Source organism: Mixophyes fleayi, chromosome 1 (genome assembly GCF_038048845.1).
Source record: "Mixophyes fleayi isolate aMixFle1 chromosome 1, aMixFle1.hap1, whole genome shotgun sequence".
In the NCBI taxonomy this organism is placed as follows: domain Eukaryota; kingdom Metazoa; phylum Chordata; class Amphibia; order Anura; family Limnodynastidae; genus Mixophyes; species Mixophyes fleayi.
Genome location: NC_134402.1, coordinates 315,008,483 through 315,036,481, shown reverse-complemented (window position 1 = coordinate 315,036,481; position 27,999 = coordinate 315,008,483). Strand labels below are relative to the sequence as shown.

The 27,999-nt window shown below is 40.6% G+C and overlaps 1 protein-coding gene across 3 annotated transcripts in view; it reads left to right on the top strand.

The window, feature by feature from the left end:
* Positions 1 to 27,693, top strand: part of SDR39U1 (short chain dehydrogenase/reductase family 39U member 1) — a 61,187-nt gene extending 33,494 nt beyond the window's left edge. Inside the window, exons 1-6 of one of the 3 annotated variants that reach the window (XM_075212411.1) lie at positions 16,101 to 16,164; positions 17,225 to 17,331; positions 20,703 to 20,785; positions 23,434 to 23,555; positions 23,664 to 23,819; positions 26,972 to 27,693. In XM_075212411.1, coding sequence (XP_075068512.1) covers positions 20,769 to 20,785; positions 23,434 to 23,555; positions 23,664 to 23,819; positions 26,972 to 27,390 — 714 coding nt within the window. In that variant the 5' untranslated portion in view covers positions 16,101 to 16,164; positions 17,225 to 17,331; positions 20,703 to 20,768 and the 3' untranslated portion in view covers positions 27,391 to 27,693. Of the gene's footprint in view, positions 1 to 16,100; positions 16,165 to 16,190; positions 16,327 to 17,224; positions 17,332 to 20,702; positions 20,786 to 23,433; positions 23,556 to 23,663; positions 23,820 to 26,971 lie in introns of those variants that run through there. The other 2 variants (XM_075212401.1, XM_075212419.1) reach the window with 2 other exon arrangements.
* Positions 27,694 to 27,999: the final 306 nt, after the last annotated feature.

Sequence of the window (27,999 nt, the reverse complement as noted above, 5' to 3'; positions counted from 1 at the left end):
AGACCCCCTGGAGAGACGACCCCCACCTTTGGATTCCTTAGATTGAATCAGCCTATGATCTGTTTACCCTGGACCCACCCAACGTCTGGACCTATAGAAACAATCTACGTCATCTCTATTGTTCACTGTGTAACACTGTACTGTATATAATCATAGCTTCACACCCCCTGGCTCTCAGTCAACTCTGACACAGTATTCTAACAGACATACTGTCCACCGGGTCCGGTGGGTGTGCAGCGAGCGCAAGCGATAGCATTGGTATGTACTTATCTTTTGGTATTGGCTGTACTGTACTTTATCATAATATAATAATGTATTGAATTGTTGACTATTTACATCTGCTAAAATAAATCACTTTGTGCTTTGGAAACACATACAATTGATTGGGCAATGCTTATTTGAAAACAATATAATTACTTTAATACTTTATTGTGGTGATTCCGGTCATCTCCTCAATGTATGTCCTAAGAGACCGGGAAACTCCTCCTCCTAGGCTATAGTAGGGAGGCCGCCTTAGGAGACTCTGCATCAGCTCCCTATTCTAAGGAGACTTCTGAGTTTCTTATGGCTGATACTCTGGATACCCCCGTAGGATCTCATTCTACCACGGCTTTTGTGGATTCCGGCTCCTCTGGCATCTTCATCTCGGCGGCTCTCGCTTCATTACTCCAGATTCCTCTGCAATCATTACCTCAGCCTCTCTCTCTTACGGCAGTTGATGGTAATCGTGTCAGCAATGGTTCCATCTCCTATGCTACTTCACCTGTTAGGCTGACGGTAGGAGCATTACATAGAGAGACGATCCAGTCTCTGGTGCTGCCCATGTCCATTTATGCACTTATATTAGATTTACTGTGGCTTCGGATGCATTCGCCTCAATTTGATTGGGGTCGCGCGCAGGTCACTGCCTGGGGTCCCGAGTGTCCTCTTAGATGTCTGCCCTTGGTTTTTCCTCCAGCTGTTCGGGTCGTCTGCCACTCCATTTCCACAGACTCTATTCTTCCTTCTGCATATGCTTCCTTTCGAGACGTCTTTAGTAAGAAGGAAGCATAAATCCTTCCTTCTCATCATCCCTGGGATTGCCCTATTAAGTTAATTTCTGGCAAACAAATTCCTAAAGGTCGGGTTTAACCACTCTCTCGGCCTCAGACTCAGGCTATGTCTCAGTACATCGCTGGGAATCTACAATGCGGATTCATCAGAAAATCCTCCTCCCCGGCCTGAGCAGGTTTTTTCTTTGTCAAGAAGAAAGACGGTTCTTTACGTCCTTGTATCAACTGCCATCCACTCAATCATATTACGGTCAAGAACAGTTATCCGTTGCCCCTTATCTCTGATTTGTTTGTTAAAATCTGCGGATCCCAGATTTTTACTAAACTTGACCTTTGAGGAGTTTATAATTTGATTTGAAATAAGTAAAGGAGACGAATGGAAGATGGCTTTTAACACCAGAGATGGGCATTTTGAATACCTTGTGATGCCTTTTGGCCTTTGTAATGCCCCTGCAGTCTTTCAATTGTTCCTCAATGAGATTTTCCAATATTTACTGTACACTTCGGTAGTGGTCTATCTGAATAATATCCTGGGATCTCTCCTCCCATTGTGCTCATGTCAAAGAACTTCTATCTAGATCACGCAAACATCGTCTCTACTGTAAACTAGAGAAATGCATTTTTGAAGTGTCTCAAGTTCCTTTCCTTGGATTTTTTGTATCGGCAAGAGGTTGCAAATGGATACTGCTAAATGCTCCGCTATTTTGGATTGGCTCTAAGGTCTTAAAGCAATTCAGAGATTTATCGGTTTTTCCAACTACTACCGACAATTACGGCATTAACCAGGAAGTCTGCTAGTCCTAAAGTCTGGTCCCTGGAGGCGGTAACAGATTTTCTTACTTTAAAGAAGGCCTTCTCCTCTGCCCCTGTTCTTGCCCAACCTGATCAGGAACAACCTTTTTTCGTTGAAGTAGACGCCTCATCTATTGGTATTGGAGCGGTACTCTTTCAAAAATCCTCAACCGGCATTCACACTACTTGTGGATTTTTCCCTAGGTGGTTTCTTCCCAGTAAAAGCAAGTACGGGATCGGGGAGAAAGAGCTCCTAGTTGTTAAATCCGCACTCGAAGACTGACATAATTTCATGACTGACATGACTCTAAAATAGTTTTCCAACTATAGATGTTAAAGTTACTGGTCTACAATTAACAGGTTGAAAACTCAATCCCTATATGACAAAGGTACCACATTTGCTTTCCACCAGTTCATTGGTATGAGTTGAATTGGTGATATTGGGTGACAAGTTAGGTGTCAAACCAATATGAATTTCTTAGAAAATAACTTAAATCTACATCTACGGGTTTTCCTAATTTGAAAACTTGTAATAAGATCTGTATTCTTTGAAATTACAAAATCCAATGTAACAGCTGTAGTTAGTGCCCCTACTAACTGACACAGGATATTGTGCTCTAGCAATCCAAAACATTGACACCCCCTATAGTGCTAGGAGTCGATTTATACTAAATAATCTAAGTTAATTAAAATCCCCTACATTTACAATATCTAGGAATGGAGTTTACTCTGGTCCTCATAATTTATACAAGGGGCCTTATGGCATACCCCATCAATTATCAGATGTTATTCCCTTTAGGAGCAATACTTATAATATTTCAGCACAATCATGTTTCTCCATATCCATCATCCTTAATACTCTCTTTAGGAGACATACTAGAGACATATTTGCCAACTTTGTAATTGTGTATAACTATGAATATTAACAGTCCAGTCATGCGAATCAAACATATTTCAGCAAATGCTAACAACACAAGGTTGTTCTATTACTACCCACTTTAAACTGGGTGTAACATACCAGCCACTGTATCTGCTTTCTTTTCATTTTACTTATCCTCATACATTTTGATCAGCTTTCAGTTGTTTGTCTCTCCCTGGGTTTGATTCACAGACTCTGTGCTCGTGTTTCAGATCAGCCACTAGTTTCCCAGTCTTTTGTGAAATGTAATAAATCATTGTTGGCACCTTTATTCACTATTTTGTCTATCAAAGAAAATCCTAAGTCATAAACTGTTTATCGGTTGACATCTTTTACCTTTAACTGGGTTACCCCTACAAGATTTAACTTACCACCATAAAATAAATACACAGGGCCTGATTCATTAAGGAACTTAAATTAAGAAGTTTCTTATTTAAGTCTCCTGGACAAAACCATGTTACAATGCAAGGGGTGAAAATTAGTTTTCTGTTTTGCACATAAGTTAAATACTGTCTGTTTTTTCATGTATGCAATATGCTAATTAATTCTTTTCAGGTGAAATGACCAACATGTCTTTTTAGCCTGAATGCACCACAGGATGTCATTAACTTCCTTTCATGTGTAGTTTTCATCCTATATCTGAGAACCTGTCTGAATAATGCAACCAGCAAGTTTTAGGATATAACAGATTTGTGTAAACTGTGCACTTGGTTGTGTTGGAACTGTTTGAACAGTGCATAGCATGCAATACGGTACACAGATGTATTGGGACTGTTTAAACAGCACGTATCGCACAATAAGGGACACAGATGTGTTTGCACTGTGTGAATAGCACAAAGCATGCAATGAGATAGATATATATATATATATATATATATATATATATATATATATGTGTGTGTGTGTGTAAAAAAAAAAAGTCATTCGCACTGTTCTTCAAGTCGCATCCTCTTCTGTTCTCCGTCGCTGTTCTGCGCTCTTCCATGCTGTGCTCGCAGTGATTGTTGGGCGTGATGACGTCATCATGCCCGACATTCACTGCGAGCGCATCACGGAAGAAGGGACCAGGGAGTGAGCCGGATCGCCACCTGACCCAAACGCCAAGTTTTTTTTTTTGTTTCTTTTTATAGGAGTCCTGCCTCGGGCCCCCTTGTCCGCTGGGCCCCCTGGGCAACAGCCCATCGTGCCCAGTCAGAAAGACGGCCCTGAGTGTAGCAGAGTACACACACAGATGACAATAACTAACAGGCTGAATTGGTGCAACCAAATACCCTGGCGGAGAGTCTAAGACCCCCACTGGACTTCACCATGGATTTCCACAAAAGGATATGGGCTCAGTGAGGACCCAGGTCTTGGCCCAATATAGTTGGTTCCCTCTGTGAAAAACAGAGCACTTAGCTGGTAAAGGGACTCTACCGAAATCAACACATATGGCAATGCGGGTATGCATGTGGTCCTGTCGGGGAGCCTGGACACAGTAAATGAAGAAAAATGAATATATGCTATACTTCCTCGTATAGTCCTGGAGTGGGAGTAACGATGCTCAGGCACAATTGATACTCAGGCACTTGAGGAGTGAGCAAGCAGGTTCTTATAGTGGCTGGGTAATTGGTGATTCCCCACATGTGTCATCAGTATTGGAGGTTATTGGTAACACCTTAGAGAGGTGTTATGTCATCTCTAGCCTGAGGCTGAGCCCAGCTGGGTTCTGTTAAGGATTCTAATTGAGAAGGCCAGCAATCAGTGACCTTCTGAGTGTTGGAGGAGGCCAGTGATGTTTAAGGCTGCTGGTACTGACAGTAATCCCCTCCAAAGGTTGGCCACCGAACACCCACATGTCCTTTTATGGGAGAATTTCCTCAGGAAGCTTTTGATAGACTGTGGAGTGTGCATATCTGATGCCCCCATCCAGGTTTGTTCCTCCAGACCATATCCCTTTCAATTTACCAGATACTGAAGGGTACCTCTGTATCTAAAACTTGCTTGATTTTGTTCTCCCCCTGTGATGACACAGTAACTTGTGGTGGTGGCCTACATGACACAGGATTGATGAATTGAGAGTACCTTGAGTCGAATGTTCCTGGTTGACAACCAGACTTTTTCAGTCTCTCAAAAGTGAGCTCTTTCTCCTCCTTTTATCAGCCACCATTTTATATGCAGCAGAACATTTCTTAAACAGTATCCTGACATACACCCAAATGTCCTGAAATTGTACATTGTCCACTGCTTGTACTTTCAATGTCGCAATGATCAGAGGTTTCAGGAAGTCATGGTGGTACCAATGGAATGCATATAATGGTCTGGAGCCTGTACGTAAATGGTAGTGCCGGTTTTGGGCAAATTCTGTACATGGCAAGAAGTCTACCCAGTCCTCTTGGTGTCTTGAGATGTACATCCCTAGGAAGGCTTGAGGCCCTGGTTCATGCTCTCCATCTGACCATTAGACTGAGGGTGATATACCGATGAAAAGTTCAGTTCTATGCCCGCTTGTCTTCAGAAGATCCCGAAGAACCTGGATGTGAACTGGGTGCCCCGGATGTGAACTGGGTACCACTACCTGATGCAATGTCCCGGGGGCAGCCGTGGAGTCAGAATATGTCACAAATGAAGAATTGTGACAATTCCATGGCTGATAGTATGCCGTTGAGGGGTACAAAGTGGGCCACCTTAGTGAACTGGTCCATTACAACCCAGATGGTGCTACATATTTTAGATGTTGGTAGTTCAATGATAAAATACATGGATATATTGGACAAGGGTTGATTTGGGATGGAGTGTGGATGCAGGGATCCTTGGGGCTTCATTCTCAGGAATCTTGAGTTGGGCACAACTGTCACAGGTGGACACACATTCCTGCATAACTTTCATGAGTCGGCCACCAGTAAGATCTGGAAAGGAGGTGGGTCATTTTCCAGGTCCCAGGGTGTCCTGAAAATTGTGATATGTGTGCCCAGCGGAGTAATTTGGGTCTCAATCCTGCTGGCACAAACGATCAAAAGGGAGGGGGACTCCTGCTGGGATGGTATCTGTGGCTGCTAGGATACTGGCTGCATCGAGGAGCAATTTGGGGTTTACCTCCCCATCTCTGTCAATGTTGTCGAACGATGGAATAGAACATCTGCTTCAGTGTTCCGAGAACCGGGCCAAAAGGTGATAGTGAGTTGGAACCTGGAAAAGAAGAGTGACCAGCGTTCTTGTCTTGGGTTTAATCTGCTGGCCAACTTCAGAAATGTCAGGTTCATGTGATCAATGAATTCTCTTACCAGGTATAGGACCCCCATAAGTGCCAGCTTGATGGTTAAGAGTTCCTTGTCCCAGATGCCGTTGTTCCTCTCTGCGGACAGCATCTTCTGGGAATGGTATCCAATGGTGTAGGGTCCAGAGGTGTCTGTTTGAGGTTGGTAGTTGACATGAAGGCCTCTCTCAGGGTATTGAAGTCCTAGAAGTCTTCTGGCTGCCATTGTTTGATTGCTACCTTTCCTGCTGAGGGAAATTATTGGGACTACCACTGCAGAGAAATTTCTTATGAACTGCTGGTAGTAGTTTGAAAACCCCAGGAACTGTTGAGAGGCTTGGAGGCTAATGGGAAGTGGCCAGTCTTTGATGGCCTGGAGTTTTACCAGATCCATTTCCAGCTTTATGCCAGAATGATTATGTACCCGAGGAAAGGAAGGGAGGTCTACTCAAACTGACATTTATCTAATTTGCTATACAGTTGGCTGGTTGGTAGACATTTGAGGTCAAGAGGCAAAAAGAGAAGATTATAATTTCATTCAGGTAAACTACGACACACGAGTACAAGAGGTCTCTGGATATATCATTCATGAAGCCCTGGAAGGCCATATTGTGTTAAAGTCGGTCTTCTACTCATATCCTTGTAAGGTACATTTAAGGTTGTAGTGGACCCTTTCAAGAGGTCAAATAGTTCAGAGATGAGTGGGATGTGGTACCCATCCTTAATGGTTATGGCATTGAGTACCTTGTAGTCGCTGCAGGGGTGGAGTGACCAATTCTTTCTGGCAACGAAGAAGAACCCGGTTCTGGTGGGTGATTAGGACTTACATATAAATCCCTACACCAGGTTCTCCTGGATGAACTCTGACATAGCCTGGATATCTGGCAATGAAAGTGGATATACTCAACTCCGTAATGGGTACTTCCTTGGGTCCAGTTTGATCCTGCAGTCACCTTCTCAGTGGGGTGGCATGTGCTCCACCCTCCGTTTGTTGAAGACATTCGAGAATTCAGTGTAGTGGGAGGGTAGGGTCATGGTAACCTCAGAGTAGTATAGAGTCGTGTGGTTGCCTTTGACCACTTTGTTGAATCAATGTTGTGGACATTTGTCCCCCATGCCTTGATCTCCGAAGAGGTCCAGTCCAGCATGGGTGAGTTCAGCATGGTAGCCCTAAGATGATAGGGTGAATTGCTTGTGGTAGGACCAGAAAGGAGATGAGTTAGGACTGAAGAGCTCTTATTTGCATGTGGGTAGCACTGGTACACTATGTGATGGAGATCTGTAGGATCTTACCTCCATCCATGGAGATCAGAGGTAATGGGTGGGGTAGTTGAGGAGTTTGAGGTCCCTGTCTTTACAGTGGAAATGTTGTTGCCGCCCTCCCCAGAATTGATATATGCTATGGAAAACTGGGGTAACTGAGAGTGATGGGTACAATCAAAAGGTGAGTTCAGGGAAGGTTTTTACTGAATAACTGCCTAGTCCAGTGTCCCTGGTCTTGACTAGGCATGTCCTTTTCCTGATTTCTTTGGGTATTTCTCCAGAAAGTGATCCGGGGTGGCACAGAACAAACAACTTATTCTTATTCTGTCGTCTGGCTCTTGCCATGCTCGTCCCTGCTGCATGGGCTGCCCATATTGGCATCAAGGTGGTGAGTGCTGAGTGCCTATCTGGATGACGGGTCCAGGGACCCTCCTCTCTCAGCTGTCCTTTCAGTCAGCTGGATGTCACATTTGCTGTAGGCGGCAATCATGTGATCTAGTGAGGGCTACTAACAAGGCATGCAATATATCAAACAAAAAGAGGTATAAAACATCTTTTAAAAGAGAACTATAAAGCAGAAGTATATTGCCGATTAGTCTCAGACCTCAGTCAACAAAAGGTGAGCCCCCCCTCTCCACACAACAGGATCCACCCAGAGGGAACACCCGACCCTACCACAAAAAAAATGGATGATATCAATGTAAAAACCTACCAGCATCATCACCCAGACACACAACACAGTAACAGTATTCTACATTGCGCCATGGAAAACTCCAACACATCCCTTTTCAGAAGATGTATAGGCGAGCTTCAGCGTTCCATGTTAACTCAGAGGACAGAGTTCTGAATTAGACAACATACTTTACCAATGTGGCGGATCTTTGGATGCCACTGATGCGACTCTTCTTGGTTTGTAAAAGATCCTCTGGAAGGCTTTGATGAATGCTCTAGAGTCCTGGAGGAGAGGGCCATCTTGCTCTCAGATGGAAGAACCCATGCTAGCGCCTTGCCGGATAGCAGCGAGATGATGTTTGCTACCCTAGTCCTTCCAGAAAAAAAATCACCAGGGTATAGTTCAAAGTGAATTGATTGAAGAAACCCCAGCAGCCGCTGGGTTCCTATCCATATACCATATGTTTGGGAATCTGTAGGTTGTTGGACTCTGCCCTGGGTGGAGGCGTAGGGCAGGCAGGTGTCCCAAGGGGTATGGAAAGAAGTTGGTTGAATTTATCCAGGTGTTGCAACAAGTCCTGCAGACATAGCATTATCTGCGCCTGGTTATTTGCTTGAGGTTCCCCCTTCCATTGAGGACCTGCAGGAGTTCCATCGCTGATGGCGTTCCGGCCGTAGTCATGGTGTGATTATTCTATGGGATTTATGTATCTACTGGGGAACACGCTCAAGGATGTATGTATGGGTGTGATAAAAAACAGAAGTTGTCCCACAAGAATACACGGAGGTGTTTAACACTGTAAAGTGTGTTACCAAAGCCCTACACAAAGTGAGTACACAGAGAGCCTGATTTATCAAGGCATGTATACTGAGTGCGTTTGTTTTAAAATCCACAGAATTTGGGTATACGCACGCCCCAATTTCAACAAGATACATGTCCTGATGAACTCAGGTGTAGGTCTGCTCAGCTCTACTACACTAGAAACTGTTAGATACCTCCAATACCTATGAGGAATATAAATTTGCACAGAAAAAAAATATTCAATTAACATCACATGTTAATAATATAGGCAATAATGATAAAATAGTTAAAAAAGTTTTTCTTATTGTTTAGTTTTTCCCATGAAATACCTTTATTAGAACTTTCTTAATGTCTACTAAGCATAAAATAAATTATTACAGGTGCTTCTGATTGCAAACACATGTTATAGCATGCATACACCACTGTCATCACCAGCAACCAGGATTTCGACTAGACATGTAGCTGGAGCAACAGATACGGCAGAAACACAAGTACCTTTGAACTCGAATTTGGCACGCCCTTACTGTACATTAACTACAGGTTAGAGCTCCATCCGCGACCCGTTCACACTTACACACTTGACACTTATTACAGTGTACATCATACACTGTAATAAGTGTCCTTTCCGTATAAAGATGAATTGAACATTACTGCGTTTAGTTGGTCAAGTTCTGGGCATGCGCAGATTAAACAGAATCAGTATTTACGTTCCTTGATGAATCAAGCCCAGAATTTGTAGGCACTGCCTGGGCAGTGCATAACAAGTGCTGGGGTACACGGAAGTCACTCCCCTAGTGATATCCATATGTGACTATGGATATGCCACCTGATATGATTGCTTTGTGGACCAAAGTCTGTGATCTTCCTACAGTGAAGTCCAAGTTCCCTTGGGGGTTCCTCTGGTGTAAACCAGGAGGGCAATTACTCTTCTTGCACTGGGGAAATCTGGACAAAATGGTTAAGACTAAACAGAAACAATGAAACTTGTTTGTCTGTATGAGACAACATCAAGGTCATTTATATAATTGTGCAGAAAATAGGTTGTGATTACAGTTTGGGATAAGTCAGGAAGTAACCGAAGACTTCCTAAAAGTGTCAGCTCTTGAACCGTATCTTAGTGGAGGCAGTACTTGGTGTTTAATAGTGAGTGCGAGATATATTTTTGGGAGATCTTAATATTTTTTTGACAGACCAGGTGGGTTTGATTCGATTAACTCTTTTACACCCACCAAAACGGCCTTGTCGTAACTGGCATGTTATATGTAGAAAATCACTGCAGATGACAGCTATCAGCCTGTCATATGCTGAGGTGTAGGCATCTTAAGTTGTATCCAGCTCCGCATCAGAAGCATATGTGCCAGATTTACATCACTCAGATACACTGACACCCATTGACATACAGTGGCACAGGTCATAAGTACTGGAAAAGTTTTTAAACATTAGCTTTCATAGTGAAAAATAGAAACTCGAAGATGAATTGCACGTTGCTGCGTTCTCTGGCGTATGGTTAGTTTCTAGGTATGCACAGAGCAATTATATGCAAAATATGGCATATATATCGGCATTTACATTCTTTAATGAATCACAATCAGTATATTTAAGTTGTTAATTTTTTTAAATTATTTTATGTGGTTTCTCATTCAGTTAAAATGCTGACGTTCTTCCTTTATGATAATGTAGCTGAGGTTACAATTTCAGGCAATCTAAAGCCATAAAATGTTTTCTTCCTCAATTTCATTCCAATAAGTTATAAAAGTAGTTAATAAACATGTTATACCTGGTAATATATAAAAGCTGTGAAAGTAATTTAATCTTGCAATAATTTATTAACTGAAGCAAGTTCAAAATCCTCCAATGATCCATGTACATGGTAAAAGGTCATAAATGTTTATGTTTAACTTTTTTTTTGACCTTGGGAAGATGTTTGGGTGCACACCATGTACAATGTAAGAGAAACAGAATAGCAAATGTCACATTGCCTTTTATCTGAAGAAGGAGTGGATTTATGGCTAATATACAAATTCAATTCAAAACAAATTAAAAGTGATAGTGTTACATAAAACAGTTACACAATTTCATGACCAGATGAACTTACTTTCACCAAGAACTATATTTTAATTTTTATTCTGCCTAAGCAAAATTGATATATATATTTCAGGACAGATGAGGTCATGTTATGGGCATATTCTGCTGTGAGAAAAGTATATCCACAGCTATTGGATAGCAATCAGGTGCCCAGGAATCAAAGCAAATGACAGCTCAAATTCCACACCAGAATAAGGGGAAGTTCTGCACAGATACCATTGTGTCAGGACATTTATTTACTTCCTATCAGAATTAACTGATGTCTGATGCAGTGTTGACCTGTGGTTCTGAAGTGGTTACTAAATAAACTTGCAAATTCTCATTCATTAATACTGAAGAAAAAATAACTATCAATCTGTTACTTCTAGTAACAATTTACCAGCTTTCTTAAATCATGCCAAAGGGCTAACTTCATAACATCATATTTAGGAGTCGATTTTGAAATAAATTACAGCAACCAACCAGATATTTGTTGTCATTGTCTAAAATGCACTAGACAGATAAAAGCTAATTGCAGATTGGTTGCTGTGGTTCAATGCACATTTTGCAATGTCAGTAAATTAGACTTAAAAGGCCTGATTCATTTAGGAAAGTAAAGCAACATGGTTTTGTCAAGGTTCAATTTCTTTTGCTGGTCTACTCTTGGCCATCCTCAGCTACATCCTGTCAGATAAAGGCAGCTAGGGACAACATCTCTGTTTAATACAGCCAAATTGTTCCTATAGCAACACTGATTGTGCAAACAAAATCATATTGTTCTTTACATTTTACTGTGTAAAGTTACACCTGTATTAACGCAAGATAACAATATCTATAATAGAATGGCTATATACTGTTGGAACACTTGGCTTACATCTCGTACTATCAATAACGTGAAAACCTTCCACCAACATTCATTTACAACTGAAAAGAAATAAATATGTCATTGTTATATATTGATAAGCCTATTTGTTCGTATTAATTATCCTTAAGAGCTTATTGCACCAAAAGTGTACTACAATGAGGACACGTGTTGCCATGTCCTGTTGACATTAGCGCTCAGCACAAAGATAGAAGAAAAAGCAGAGACAGGTTTTGTTTTTGTTTGATGCTGTTATGTTTAAATATTTTCTTTATCATGTTTTCATTAGGTATCTGGTGTGAAAACGTAATCCTCAGTCCCTTAAATTGTAACTTGTAATAGCATGAAAATGGTTTCAGCAGCAGAGGGGAAGTAGATAGACTGACTGATTGTTCTGCCAGAAGTAACAGCAGTACTGCGGAATTAGTGGCGCTATATAAATAAATGATGATGATGATGATGATACTGAGGTAATATTACAAGAATTTCACAAGTGTCAAAGGCTTTTATTGACAATTACATTAAGTTTATGCAAAGAGTCAATATTTGCAATGTTGTAAAGTATGTAATGGCGCTGGGGAGGGAAATAGTTAATCAGCCAGAAAGTAAGTACAATATAATAGCAAAAGATTGGCTAATGCTTCTATATAAAATACATACAGCTCAAATGACATAAAAAAGCTAGAATCCCAATCAGGGAATCAATACAAATGTAACAAGAAGACTGGTACACGTGAAAAAGACTCCTAAGAGGCTGAGTAAATGGAAGAATAAATTCAAATATGTTCACTCCACAATCAAACTAATGTCCATGTACAAATAGATCGCCGCTGGTAATATGGAGGATCATTACATCCACTCGGACATCCAGGTAGTTATTAGGATATATATCCAGAGAGTTCAAATACTGAATCTGGTGGGCAATTTAACATAAATAGGCACAATTACATCCAGACAACGCTGAATCCACAAAGGGAGTAGGGAGTCCTTACCTCCATCCACGATGATATAGAGTACCTGTAGGTGTGCGTTTGGCAGACACAGTGTTTATGGAAGTAGCAGGCTCCTCCGATGAAATCCGGAGCTAGTGTTCACTAGTTTCTTGCCGCGTCGCACACAAAATAAATCTCGCTCGGACTCACGTAGGTGCACCTACTATTAGAACCGTCCAAGAACAACTGGAATCTGCAGATAGTTCCTTTCTATCCTTTAGGGCCTCACACCTCAAATGATGTAGGAGTCACTCAATTCACGGTAAAGTACCCGTGTTGACCCTTCTTTTTGAAGACCTCTGCAATTCACCCTGGCATAGTGTCAATCAACTTCTGGGCCACATACTGACTGATGGCCGCCCATTCTTGCCTAATCAATGCTTGGAGTTTGTCAGAATTTGTGGGTTTTTGTTTGTCCACCCACCTCTTGAGAATTGACCACAAATTCTCAATGGGAAGTTTCCTAGTCATGGACACAAAATTTCGATTTTTTTGATCCCCGAGCCACTTAGTTTTCACTTGTTCGTCACCAAACTGTCCTTGGATGGTTGGGAGGAGTTGCTTTTGGAGGATGTTTTGGTACCATTCTTTATTCATGTCTGTGTTCTTAGGCAAAATTGTGAGTGAGCCCACTCCCTTGGCTGAGGAGCAACCCCACACATGAATGGTCTCAGGATGCTTTACTGTTGGCATGACACATGACTTATAGTAGCGCTCATCTTTCCTTTTCCGGACAAGTGTTTTTCCAGATGCCCCAATCTGACATGGGATTCATCACAGAAAATGACTTTACCACAGTCCTCAGCAGTCCAATCCCTGTACCTTTTCCAGAATACCAGTTTGTCCCTGATGTTTTTCCTGGAGAGAAGTGGCTTCTTTGCTGGTCTTCTTGACACCAGGCCATCCTCCAAAAGTCTTTGCCACACTGTGCATGCAGATGCTGTCACACTTGCCTGCTGCCATTCCTGAACAAGCTCTGCACTGGTGGTGCCCGATCCCACAGCTGAATCAACTTTAAGAGACGGTCCTGGTACTTGCTGGACATTCTTGGGCACCCTAATGCTTTCTTCACAACTATTGAACCTCTCTCCTTGAAGTTCTTGATGATCATCCGATAAATGGTTGATTTAGGTGCAATCTTAATAGCAGCAATATCCTTGCCTGTGAAGCCCTTTTTATGCAAAGCAATGATGACTATACGTGTTTCTTTGCAGATAACCATGGTTAACTGAGGAAGAACATATATTTAAAGCACCACCCACCTTTTAACGCTTCCAGTCTGTTATTCTACCTCAATCAGCACGACAGAGTGATCTCCATCCTTGTCCTCGTCAACACTATCAGCTGTTTTAATGAGAGAATCACTGACCTGATGTCAGCTGGTCCTTTTGTGGGAGGGCTGAAATGCAGTGGAAATGTTGTTTTTGGGATTAGGTTCATTGTCATGAAAAAGAGTGACTTTGAAATTAATTGCAATTTACTGATCACTCTTCATGACATTCTAGAGTATATGCAAATTGCCATCATAAAAACTGAGGCAGCAGACTTTGTGAAAAATAATATCTGTGTCATTCGCAAATCTTTTAGCCATGACTGTAGACATTGCACTTTGCAGGCTTTTAACTATGAGGCACTCTTTTCCTTAATTTCTGCCCCCGCCCCCCCCCCACACACACACACACTTGGCAGGGACAAGGGACCACCTTCCTCCATCCTGGGTCATAAAAAGATTGGCTGCTCTCCTACAAACTCTGGCTACCACCTGATTAGCCTATAACTGATGCTGGTTGGCCACACCCCCCCCACCAATGACTTGGTCACCCACATCATGGCATGGGAATGCCTACCAGGTGACGCGACGCATGCTTCACCAGCATCGCCCACAGGATAAGGCACTGGTCTCATTGTATGTAGATTTATACTTCTTCTGCCGTCACCGGGGATGGGGCCACAATTGATAACGCTACATACGTGACGGTAGAGCGGAAGGGTCAAGTTGGGATATATTTTGTACAAGGGAAGAGATGTCTGCCGCCATACGCCCCAACATGATAGTCCCCGGCAGTGGGACAGGGGGCATGGTCACGTCTTGATGTGGTCGAGGCCACAGCCCAGCGCTACTTAGCGCTGTAAAGCAAAAAAGCCCTAAATTCTGATCTGTCCTGCTGAAATCGAGACGGTTGGTATATGTTAGTGCAGTGTTGTTTATAGCCTTGTATGTTAGTAGAAGTATTTTATATTTTATTTGGTACAATACAGTTAGCTAATGTAGGGACTGATAGAGCGGAGCAGAAGAAGAAGAATGTTTTACTGGGAAAATTAATGTAGCTCTTCCATTCAAAATAAGTTGTAGGGGTGAGAGTCTGGTTGGAGGAAGCAAAGTCTTTCAGTGTCTATTCTGGAAATGTTTCTTAGATGTATGTAACAGGATTTAGATACTGATTGGATGTGAGGAACAAAGCAAGTTTTTGAATCAAGTATGACACGTAGTCAGCGAGCTTGAAGGCTGGGATTTATTGTTGTGTTGTCAACAGAAATAGATATGGCAGTTTCAGTTGACATTCGCTATTTTTGCACAACGTAAATTACCTCCACAGTTTTCAGGTCAGTAGACAAATGGCAGGGGATAAGACAGAAAATGCAGGCAGGAAATAGATTGCCCCGCTGACTCTTTATTCTTGCCTATCTCAACTTTAAAGGGGTTCTCTATATTTTTCTTTTTATGTATTTAATGTGTGTAGTGAAAGATTTATTACCATCTTACTAGAATGAAACCGACTTTCTTTGGCAGGTTTTCAGCTGTCTCCCTTGGAGATCCCTTTGTCACCGCCAATACGGCAAGTCAAAACATGTATGCTTATAATTGAAGAGTCTGGGTTTACAAACTTGTAAGTTAACTGTTACTGTTCCAGTCAGGTATTGCCAGGACAGTATAAGTCGTCCATTGTGGCCTTTTTTGTGTTAAATTGCAGTGATAAGTGGTACTTTACACATGCTCAGAAGAGCATGCTCGGGAGGACATACAATATGAAAATAGTCAAAAAATAAAAGTAGAATTGCACAGTCTGCAGATGTATAAGGATACATGTCTGTTTAAATCAAATGTGGTGATCTTATCAAACTATTTTTAGACATAGAAAGAAATGGATAGTTTTCATATGAAACGTAATGTACGAGAGATACAGAAAACTGAAATAAAATACGTTAAAATGGCAGGTCTGTTGAGATAAAAAAAAAATAACCAGCATAAAATTATTAAAAAGCAAGAACATAACCAAGTAAAATATGCTTTGCATCTTAGCAAACACATGAGGTCACCATACAGCTCTATAGACACTCTGCTTTCCAATGTTATCAACTCTATGGTTATTTTGAGAAACAAGCACTCTCCTATTACAAGAGCAAAACCTCTTGTAGCATAGTTTTGAAAACGTATATGTAGTTTTATACGGTGACGGCCATTTTTTCGGAGACAATGTTTCATTGAGGAAAGTCTGTTACACTTCCTCCGGTATGATGCATTAGAGGAGACGAATAGCTAATATAGCTCTTGTTATAACAGCTGGTGGCGCTAGAGATAGAAGTGTGTGCTGTGAATGAACAGCGTTCCTACATAGAGCACAGCTTTCTAGTTTCGATTTCGGTGATCTTGTAGCTATGAGGGTTCTTATCGGTGAGATCACGCGGCGACCTCCTAACATTACCTTTTGATGTTTCAGGTTTTTTTTTTCCTGCCTGCCTTCATAGTTTAAGATGTATAATAATGTATGTATATATATATATATATATATATATATATATATATATATATATATATATATATATATATATATATATATATATATATATTACACACATACACTTCCTGAAGTCCAGGAACATATCTCAAGGTTCACTGGTATTTACAATCATTTCTTCTTATCATAACTTTCTTTTCTATGATTAAGATTATAGCTGCACTTCAGAGTTTCATTGGGGAGGGTCCCCAAAAATGTACTTATTATAGTAAACCATTGGTGGATATTAGCATTGTTGTAATTATTTTCTTGTCATCCTGATTACATCATACCACATTTAGCAGCAGGAGAAAATGCATTAAATAAGTATCTTAGTGTTTATGTGTAATATATCAGAACTACAAAATAAAATAAAATTTTGGGGGGGAGTTCAGTGCAAAGTCCTGACGGAGCCTTGAGTGATTTGCTCCCCTGCACATTTCTCTGTATTACAGTAAGTAAAACATTTTTGATTTTTACTTGCAGCTCTATGAGTTGCAAACAAAAACATCCTTTGAGGCTCCAAGACTTCGCATGTAAATGAATTCGCCTCTTGTTGTGAGAGGCTTATTGTTTTTGTTATGAAAGCTTAAAGTCAAAATGTGTGCAAAGTTGACATATAACCATTGTAAATATCACTGTCAGATCCAAAGTATGTGATGTGGAGGGGGGTTTGAGCTGATGGTAGCTTTATTCCACTGCTGATAGGAATTTGTAGAGGTTTTATTTCATACTGCTACTAAATAGACTTTTTGCATTTAGCATTTTTTTGACTCACTATTTGACTTTGTATAGGAGGAGGCAGTGGATTCATTGGCCAGTCACTGTCACAGTTACTAAAGAGAAGAGGTCATAAAGTTACCATAATTTCCCGTCAAGGTGGAGAGCATAAGATCACATGGGTAAGGAAACTGGTGACAAGTTTTTGGGTTTTTTTTCTAACAAAATTTATGTAAAAAGATATATAAAATAATACACTAACTGCAAGTCACTGAAATGTTTCATGACCATGTAAAAACATGATGCTTTTGTTAGGGCTCCAAACTTCAATGTAACTTCTAATATTCTTATATTTCATAATAGTGTATGTTGTTCCTTATGAGTACAAATATTGTACTGTTTAATTAAGTTTTGTTTTGGTTTGCTTACTTTTGTGTTTATTTACATAAGGTTAAGGTGGCTTGGTCGAGTGCTTTATCTGCTGTGATGTCTAGCTGAGTCAAATGGTAATGGAGAAATATTTGAATTAAGCAAACATAACACTATAAATATTGTTTAGACACATATGAGTCAATTTAAATTATATTATCTATGTCAGTCTCTGGATCTGGGGCATATATGTTCTAACATGGCCACCATAGTGAAAGACTAGCGGTGTTAGAGGGTGACAAAGAAAGGATATCTTTTACAACTGCTTATAGAGGTATTCACAATACGTTTTATACAGCAATAATTACCAGAAAAATAATCTTGGCTATATTCACTAAGGGCACAAAAAGACTTTTACCACAGGCACTGAAAAAAGCATAAATTGGCCCGATATTGCCGTCATCTCTTGTTTTCAAAGAACTATAGTTATTAAAAATTTCCAAAGTCAAGTGTTATTTTGCTTTTACTGACCGTCACTTATTTCATCTCAGAATACGTTCAGCATGTGTCATGTGGCCTAAATACTCTCCTAATAAGGGGACATTTTGAAGCAGTACTATTATTTTCTTTTATTTATAAAGTCCTGACACATTATACAGCACTGTACATTAAGGAGATAATGCCACAAGCAAAATACTTACAATGATATGAATCAGAAGGTAAAGATGCCCAAATGAGTTTACAGTCTATGGGGCTGATTCAGTTATGTGTAATGTACCACAGGACATTACCATAATGTCTGACTGAACACATTTCCTGATACTATAGTACCCCAACATCACAGAAACCCTGCGCGTTTCTGTGGGTTGTGAGGGAGAACCCACAATGTGGCATTACCTCGGAGTACCTTCACGAGCATTCCGGAGGCTCATTGTGCAAAATGGAATGGAATGTGTGTGTGGCTATTGTAAGGCAGCAGCATTAGACAGCTGCTATCAGCCATAACTGTCCTTAACCATTAAACTTCCTCTTCTGGTTCTGGGGAAGGCTTCTGCTTTCATACTCATGGACACTCTTATGGTTATCTGCCAACTTGAGTAGCTATGTGTCTGGCTTTTTCTTTGTCTCCTGATGGAAAGAGAACCTGACATAATGTTCCAGCTGGCAGATAAGAACCACTTGGCCCTAGTCTGCTCATTTTTTAACCTATGGTAACCTCCAACCCTTTTTAATCATGATTTCTTTATAAGGATATCCTTATGTCTATTCCAAGCATGTTTAAATTGCACTACTTTGTTAGTCTCTGCCACTGCTGATGAGAGGCTATTCCACTAATCCAAGCTACCCTTTCTCTGAAGTAATTTTTCCTCACATTTCGTCTGAACCTACTTCCCTCCAGTGTCAGTGCATGTCATTGTGTTCTAATACTTCTCTTCCTTTGAAGAATGTTTCCCTCCTGTACCTTGTTAAAACCCTTGATATATTTGAAAGTTCCCTATTTCCCTTTGTTGCTCCAAACTATACATATTAAGATCTTTTAGTCTATCCGGGTAAGTTTTGTAATGTAGGCCACGCACCATTTTAGTTGTCCTTCTTTGTACAGTATCTGATGTATTTATATCCTTCTGGAGATATGGCCTCCAGAATTGAACACAATATTCTAGATGAGGTCGTACCAATGACCTATACAGTGGTATTATTACTACTTTCTTTCTGCTACTGATTCCTCTCCCTATGCAACCAAGCTTCTGACTTGCCTTTCTCATTGCTTTGTTACAATACTTACCTGCCTTTAAGTCACCGGAAATAGTGGCTCCTGGATCTCATTCCTCCTCCAGTAGTTTCCATTAAAGTGCCATTAATACTATATTTAGGTTTTTGATACCCAAGTGCATGATTTCGCATTTTTTAGCATTGAATTGCATTTGCCAAGCTCTTGACCTTTCCTCCACCTAGATCATCAGTCATTTGTTTTACCCCACCTGGTGTATACCCTGTTGTATTTATTGGTGTCATCTGCAAAAAGGCATATTTTCCCTTCAGTACCATTTGCAATGTCACCAATAAAGACATTAAAAAGCACTGGTCTGGTGGCGGTGTGGAGGGCACTCTGTGCCATATCTGGTGAGACTGTCACAAGATAAAGGGTTGCCAGACAGGTGTTCGCTTGCTGACTTCCAATATTACACATGTACACCTCCCACATGACATCTCATATCAATTTCTCCCTCACCCACTTCCAGCTATCCTGAAACATACCCAAAAGCTGATAGGGCACATATTGGTCTCAGCCCAAACCTTCATTGCCTCAAATTGGAAGAAAAGAGAGCCCCCTCCATCCAAGCACTAACACATCAGGTCTGGCACGTATACAAGCTGGAACACATCACCAGAATTATCCACGACCACCCCTAATGTCTGGGCACACTGAGCCTCTCACTGGACTGACCGCCCCCTCTAGCCTCGCAAGTATCTGTATCTCCTCTATCTCATATATTTACTATGTGGTCCGGTACCCCCTCCCCACAATTATTATCCCCCTGACTCCCTCCACCCTGCCCAACCAACCCCTCCAACCCCCGTCCTTCTCTCTACCCCCTGCACATTCTTAACTGTTTATACTATGTAATCACAAGTGTTACAATGATCAATTCTTTTTCATGTTTCTCAGGTAATGTACTATTTAAGAATGTCATGTAAACGCATTCCCTCACCTACCACACCCCATTTACTTGCTAGCCCTGGCCCAAGTACGGATCCCTGGGTACTCCACTGGTAACCTTTCCCTCCTGTGAATGCACTCCATCTACTACAACTCTCTGTTTTCTATCCTGCAACCAAGATCTTACCCATTCAACCATCTTAGAATTCAATACCAAGCTTTCCAGTTTATGTTCGGTGGCGGCTGCTGTCACCAAAGTAGGAACTGAGATGGCAGCAGCGATGCCAGTGTACAGCAGTGACCGTTAAGATCACAGGGTCCAGCAGTTGTACTGAGATGCTACAACCCTGGCATTTCTCTAATTCATTGCTATTGGGACATATGTGTGCAGCCAACTTAAGAGACTTTTTTTTACAGCAGGAATGTTACTCTTTAGTGGGAAAAAGTTTGGAGATTAGTGGTGTATGTTATGTGCTCAATGATTACGGAATTTTATTTTTACTTATAGTTTTGGTCTTACAGGCAGATATCTCCAAAAAGGGCCTACCCCCATGTGATTCAGTTGTTAACCTTGCTGGAGAGAATGTAATGAATCCAATGAGGAGGTGAGAGATGTGTGAAGATACTAACCTGATTCATAAATTTAGCAGAATGCACGGTAATCCTGTCACTCATTCTATTTCTTTTGGTTCATAACATTTGAGATGGGGACTTACACACAATCACTAGTATCCCTGTTACGTAATTGAAAGTGATACACTTGTTTTTAGATGATTGAATTTGCAGTGTAGCGGAATACAAAAGTCATTACTAACATTTGTAACCATATTTCAAGTTACATTAAAATTTCAGAACTTAAAATATTTCAGATAGCGCCATAATTCATGGGGGGAGGGGATTTGCATTTCATAATGCTAGTTTGTCGGTCTATCGCGATGCGTTGGAGCCAGCTGTCATAGAGCGTTTCAGCACTTGTTTAAGAGGTTCTTGGCATTTCCACTGCTGTCTGTGTGGAAGCAATAGAACAAAGTGCAGAGCTCCTAGGGCTAAACTGCACAGACATATTAAAATAAATCTGATCTTCAAAAAGTGGAATGTGTGTTTTTTTTATTGGAAGAGAGCGGAGTCCTGGTTTATACCTGGAAAATGCACCTTACTTTGCATGCACAAATGAAAAGTGGGAAACCAGTGGTGCTTTATAAATACTGGGTGATCATTGTAATATATCTGATTGAAAGACCACAGGTCAGTCCAATACATCATCACAGTATAAAGGGAGAACTGTTCCTACGGTCATGTCACATGTGGAGTTAAAAACACCTTACTGACAAAGGCCTTACAGTAATTAATAACGGCTTCCGTTACTAGCGTACAGGGTTGGATGCCGTCACATGCTGCTAAGTTTGAGTAGAATATGAATATAACAGTTACTTCCACACTTCATCTGGAGGCTACTATCCAAGTGTGTACTTTTTATTAGCTCAATGTGCATCTTTATTTTTATTACTTCTTATTCCAGTTGTAAATGGACTGGGACAGTTTTTCGAAGATTTCCCCACCTCTAAATATTATGGATCTAGATGGATAAAGTGATCCAAGAATAAATAGCTTGCACATTTTAGGAAAAATGTATAAAATAAAAAAAACACTAGAAGGCCATTAACTGATATACTGAGAAGGATGTGGTGGTCCTTATAACTTTCCTTAGACAACTCCTCTAAAAACACCACTTATCTGCTGAGCAGATTGTCACTTAGCGACAAGTAAAGAAATTGTAATATTTATTCTCTAACACACTTTATCAAGATGGACTAACTGCTTCCCATGATTTTGGAAGGTAGTAGTCACAACAGAATTGTTATTACAACTTTCTGAATTCAAATAGTGACTTTTAGTGATATATGCTAATCTGTTTGTGGCTAAACGAAGACGTACTGTTATAAACCTGACGATCAACCTGTTACGTCTACCATTAATGAATAATTTACTGGACATCCAATAGTTTCATATAAAAATGATAAAATATCAGAGAGTGGAAGTGTGTGCATGAATAGAAACTTCTGAGATACTCAGCAAAGTAAGAGACTATAGGACTTTGGTATATATGCTGCTAATGAGGGCAGAACTTATTGTGTCACTCTGGGGCAGTACAGAACCCTTAGGGGTGTATTTAACAAACTGCAGGTTCGAAAGAGTGGAGATGATGCCTCTAGCAACCAATACGATTTTAGTTATTTAGTACATTCTAAAAATGACAGCTAGAATCTGATTGGTTGCCATAGGCAACATATTCACTTTTTCAAACCAGCAGTTTAGTAAATATACCCCTTAGAGTCTGAGTTAAAAACAAATTACTATAATATCATTTAGCAAACAAGATAAATGCAAATAAAAAATAAACCTTGTAAAAGTGTACCACTTGTAATACCTAGAGTTGAGTACCACAAATATTCATGAAGACTGAGCTTGTGAAGCACAAAATGTTGTTTGAGTTTATATGTTCTCCCGAGCATACATTATTAGAAATAAAAAAAAGACAACATGCTTTCCCTGTGTTGGCATGTTTGAATCTTGCGCCAGGGGGAAATACTCTTACTAGGGAGTTTTGTTGATCTAAGTTGACAGTTTAATGTGAGTGACTCACTCACAGTGGCCTGTGACTGCAAGTATGAAAGGGAAAATGCTGGTCCATTCTTTTTGTGCTGCTTTTTCCTATATCTGCACCCTTGTGACATGTTTACTCACTGGTAACATCATTATTCAGGGAGCAAAATGCTCAATGTCATGGCCTTTCATTCATGTTATAGTGATGCCTTAAGCTACAGGTCAGGGCTGAATCAGGTCTAGCAACAGTTATGCAATCCTTGGATGTCGGTGATACAATTGTTTACAGTGACACAAATCCAGCTTGCCCTTGAGTTGTTAAGCTTTGAAAAAGGAGTTTTATGTGCACCTCTTCAGTAATTATGTTTACGTCATGTCTGGGGAAGTCAATCCGTTTAAAATATTTGCATAACAAAGAGTTTGTCTATGATCATTTCCCTTATATCAGAAATAAAAGACTTATGGGTCTTAAATTCTTCACTAATTTGTCCTAATATGTCAATATTTAATGCAAATTCATATTTAAATGTGGTGTGGGCATTTGTCATAACTATTACAAACAAATGCCAAAATCTGTTTATACCGAACTGGATTTCAATAATATGGTTCATCAGTTCCATTCAGAACTAATGATTTCCCTCTCTGTCAGGTGGACACAGCAGTTTAAGCAGGAAGTTATTGCCAGTAGGATTGAAACTACGTGCACTCTCAAGCAAGCTATTAGCCAGTCACAAAGTCCCCCACACTCTTGGGTGGTGCTCACTGGAGTGGGTAAGACATTTTTACATTTTTATTTTTGCAAACTGTGACCACTGACCTTGGACGTATAGGGTTGACTATAGATGCTATGGTGAGTCTCTGTATTTGTGCTACTTGCAGGTTATTATCCTTCCAGTCAGACATTGGTGTATTCTGAGTATAGCCCTGGAGGGGATGCTGACTTTCTGTCTCGTCTTGTGAGAGATTGGGAGGATGCAGCAGAGCTGCCCCTTAAAGATGGCAAACCTGTAACCCAGCTGGTAAAACTGCGAACAGGTGCGTAACTTGGCACTTACCAAAAGGTCTTTTAATGTAAATATTATCCAATATGAAAATCCAACTACTTTATATGTGAACGTTCCCATAACATGACTTTAGATGTTTCCTTTGCACTCATTGGAAGCTGCTGTGCTCTATTATCATACAGTGTAGGCCCAAACAGGGTCTCTGCAGTGTTCTTCAATAGGCTTACTGAGAGGGTCTGGTGTGTAGGAATGAAAAAGTCTTTAAAATGAACACAAAAGCTGCTGAAATAAAATACATTATGCTGTATATAGTTGAGTTCCAAGTAAAATACCGATAGAGTAAATGTACATGTTCCAGAACATTAGCTTTAAGCCACTTTTATTTAGGGTATTTTAAATTTGTTGCCAAAATAAGCAATGCCGTTTATAAAATATACATACATAATACAATGAACATAGACTCTAACATGGAAGAGCAGCATACGTTAATAGCAAGAAGGTGCAACACAAAATATCCCAGTGTCACACAAAAAAACAGCTAAGAGTATGTATTTGGCAAAGATATTAGCATGTCGCCGCTTTGGGATAGGAATTTTGGGAAATAAAGGGAGTTCAGGGGCCGTGTCGGGGTGGGAGGTTGGGGGGACAAGGCTAGATATATGTAAGGGGAGATCAGAATGTGCTGGATAGTGGGGACTTGTGGTATGAGTACCATATATCCCAAATTTTGTGAAAGGAGGCCCTTTTATTGTTCTGAAGGCTGGTGAGCTATTCCATCTTAGACACAAACCAGACATGTTTAATAACCACCTGGCGTGAAGTAGGGTTAGGCCATCTCTAGTTTCGGTCTATCTGAAATTTTGCTGTACAGGAGATATGTACAGTCAAGTCCATAAATATTGGGACATCGACACAATTCTCATATTTTGGGCTCTATACAATGGATTTGAAATGAAACAAACAAGATGTACTTTAACTGCAGACTTTCAGCTTTAATTTGAGGGTATTTACATCCAAATCAAGTGAACGGTGTAGGAATTACAATGGTTTCTATATGTGCTCCCACTTTTTAAGGGACCAAAAGCTCTTTGGATCTCATATTGAGAGTCGACAGCAACAGATTCCAAATGCAACTGTCACACGTATAATCAACTCCAGATGTTTTACCTGCTTAATTGATGATGAAATAACGAGGGAATAGCCCACACATGTCCATGAAATAGCTTTTGAGTCGATTGTCCCATTACTTTTGGTCCCTTAAAAAAGTGGGAGGCACATATAGAAACCATTGTAATTCCTACACCGTTCACCTGATTTGGATGTAAATACCCTCAAATTAAAGCTGAAAGTCTGCAGGTAAAGCACGTCTTGTTTGTTTCATTTCAAATTCATTGTGGTGGAGTATAGAGCCCAAAATATGAGAATTGTGTTGTCCCAATATTTCTGGACTTGACTGTAAAATAAGTTTGTCGATGGGAACTAGGTACCACCTGGTGAGAACTTTGTAAGAGTTTTCCTCAATGGCGATGCTGATGAAGCACTTACAGATATGGCCATGGATGGTTTTACACTAGCGCCCCCCCCCCCACAATAAAATGCTGTCCGAAAAGGGATATCTTGTATATCCAGGCTGATGCGGATCCTGCCGGCTGTGAGTTTGATGACCAGGGCATAAAACTGAGCAGCCCTGCCTAGTAGCGTTAGCCAGAGAGAGGGGGCTGGATGCCAAGCCTTTGGAATGGACTAAGACGGAGGGGATCTGTTAGAGAGCACTAATGACCTTCAGGAACTCGGCAGTAAAACTGAATCTCTTGAGGGTGAGGGCCATGTATAACCACAAAAGCCTTCTCCAGGTCTATAGCAAGCACTAGAGACAGGACCTTGCTTTTGTTAATGAGATGGTAGCTTTGGTGGTATCTGATTGGAAGTTCTCCCCGTCCAGGATTCAGTTAACAAGGAACGAAGGTGTGGGATTAAGCTGTGCATAAAGATTTATAATAGGACACCTAGTAGCCACCTGGTCTTGGGGCCTTAGAAAGTTTTTGGGACTAAATAACAGCTTTAATTTCCTTATCTGTGATATTGGTGTTCAGTAACGCCGCTGATGGAGTGAGTTTGGGGAGTCTACTCGTGGAGAGATAACGGCGTATGGCAGGGCGAGGGTCTACCCCGTGAAAGTCGAGTGTCTGGATTCCAGAACATTATCTATGTTAGATACATGTCTTTGTGAAGGCACTGGTTCTAGGTGAATTGATCCGTCTGTACTGGGTGTTAATAGGTGCACATTACTTAAAGGATGTTACCTTAACTACTTAGTACTCTTGCCCCTTCCTTGCCATACTAATTTTTCTGTTTTGGTGATAGCTCTGCTGGAAATAACTTTTCTGATTTTTTTAGTTTATCCACATTTAGTATAGATTTTTTTTTTATTGGGGGTCAAGGCTTTTTTAGCATTTTGGATGAAATATATTTTACTTTATAGGCTTTAGATGGAAGAATGGGTTTTGATCTGCAGAAATTCCTAGGGTGGGATGGGGCCAGGAGAGAGTGAACAAAGAATGGAATCACGGCACTCTTTTTGTAGGTTTGGCATCCAGATGCATTTAGCGTAACATTCAAGTCTTTTTTTCAGTGTGTGACAGTCATGCAAAACATCAGTGTTGCAGATATACGGGCAGGTAATGGGCCTAGGTAGTGATGGAGACCATGTCAGGACAGTGTGGCGCTGATCCATATAACCCCTACATCTCTCCGATATGCCAGCTAGCAATAGATCACTATTATCAATGAGCTGATACAGTGCTATAGGGATTCCTGGATTGACCCTCCGCTCCTCTGCCTCGTCATCCCCCAACATGTAGGTTATATAAATGGTATGCTTATTGCTTGAAGATGCTTAAATATACAGAAATGTTTATAGGTAGTATGTAGTACAATATATTTTAATCTTTATACTTTTTATTAAGATCAGCCTTCTCCATAGACTGCAGCATCCTATGTATTGTGAGATGAAGTAAACACACTCAGTCATGTCTATTATCATGGGAATTGCTGGTCTTTAATTGAGGTTGTGTTAAATGTACAAACTTGGATTTGTTGCCTGTCAAATTCTACATTCAAAATGGAGACTGATAAAAGAAACTGAAAGAAAGCTGCTAATTATTCCTTCCCTCTCTCTACAAGGTCTAGTTTTGGGTCGAAATGGAGGTGCATTACCCGCCATGCTGTGGCCTTTCCGATTGGGTCTTGGGGGTATAGTGGGTTCTGGAAAGCAGCCACTCCCTTGGATTCACATAGATGATCTGTGCAGGCTCTTATGTAAAGCAATCGAGCAGGAAGAATGTGTTGGGGGCATCCTGAATGCAGTGTCCCCCTCCTCAATCACAGATACCAATGCAGACTTCACCCGAGCCTTAAGTAAGGCATTGGGCCGCCCCGCCATGCTGTTCACGCCAGCCTTTGCTGTGAAGCTGCTGCTGGGGAATGACAGAGCTCCAATGCTGCTAGAGGGGCCACGAGTAGCACCACAAAGGACTTTACAGAGTGGATTTAGCTTCCTGTACCCAGACCTGGACGCCGCACTGGCTCAGCTTTTGAGCTGAGTTCAAAACAATGATATATTATGTATATTTGTTGAATGAGGGCTCTTAAGTGTATAACAAGAGACTGCAGACTCTACATATCTTTTCTGACTATATATTTTTATTAAAGACAATCTAGTGGTTGATTCAGGTCACTTGTGCTCTTGGATTACTGTGACAAAATTTTGTAGCTAATTATCTGTGTAACATGTATGTATGAATTCTACTTCAATTCTGCAAAAGGTTCTATGAATGGCTTTACCTTCCTGTGTCATAATAAACTCCAATATTCAACTTACAATAAACTAATAAGAAATAACTGTAGTTCTTGGAAGGCATTTTAAATGGTCTTGGAGAGGGGCACATAGCCACTTTTTGCATTTAAAGAAAGGGAGCCCCCAACCTTGTAAACGGTTACATATATTTCCTTTCATAGGTGTAGCTTTTATTTTTTTACCAGTTGAGTTTTGTTGCATTGGGAGAGATGCCTGGTTCACAACAAAATACAGATGTTTCACCAGAACAAAAATATTTGAAATTAACTGATTCAGATACAGGCTCACTCTCTGTATTATGGCTCTTTATCTCCATCTCCCTTTACGTCTATATTTATAGATATGCTATGGACCT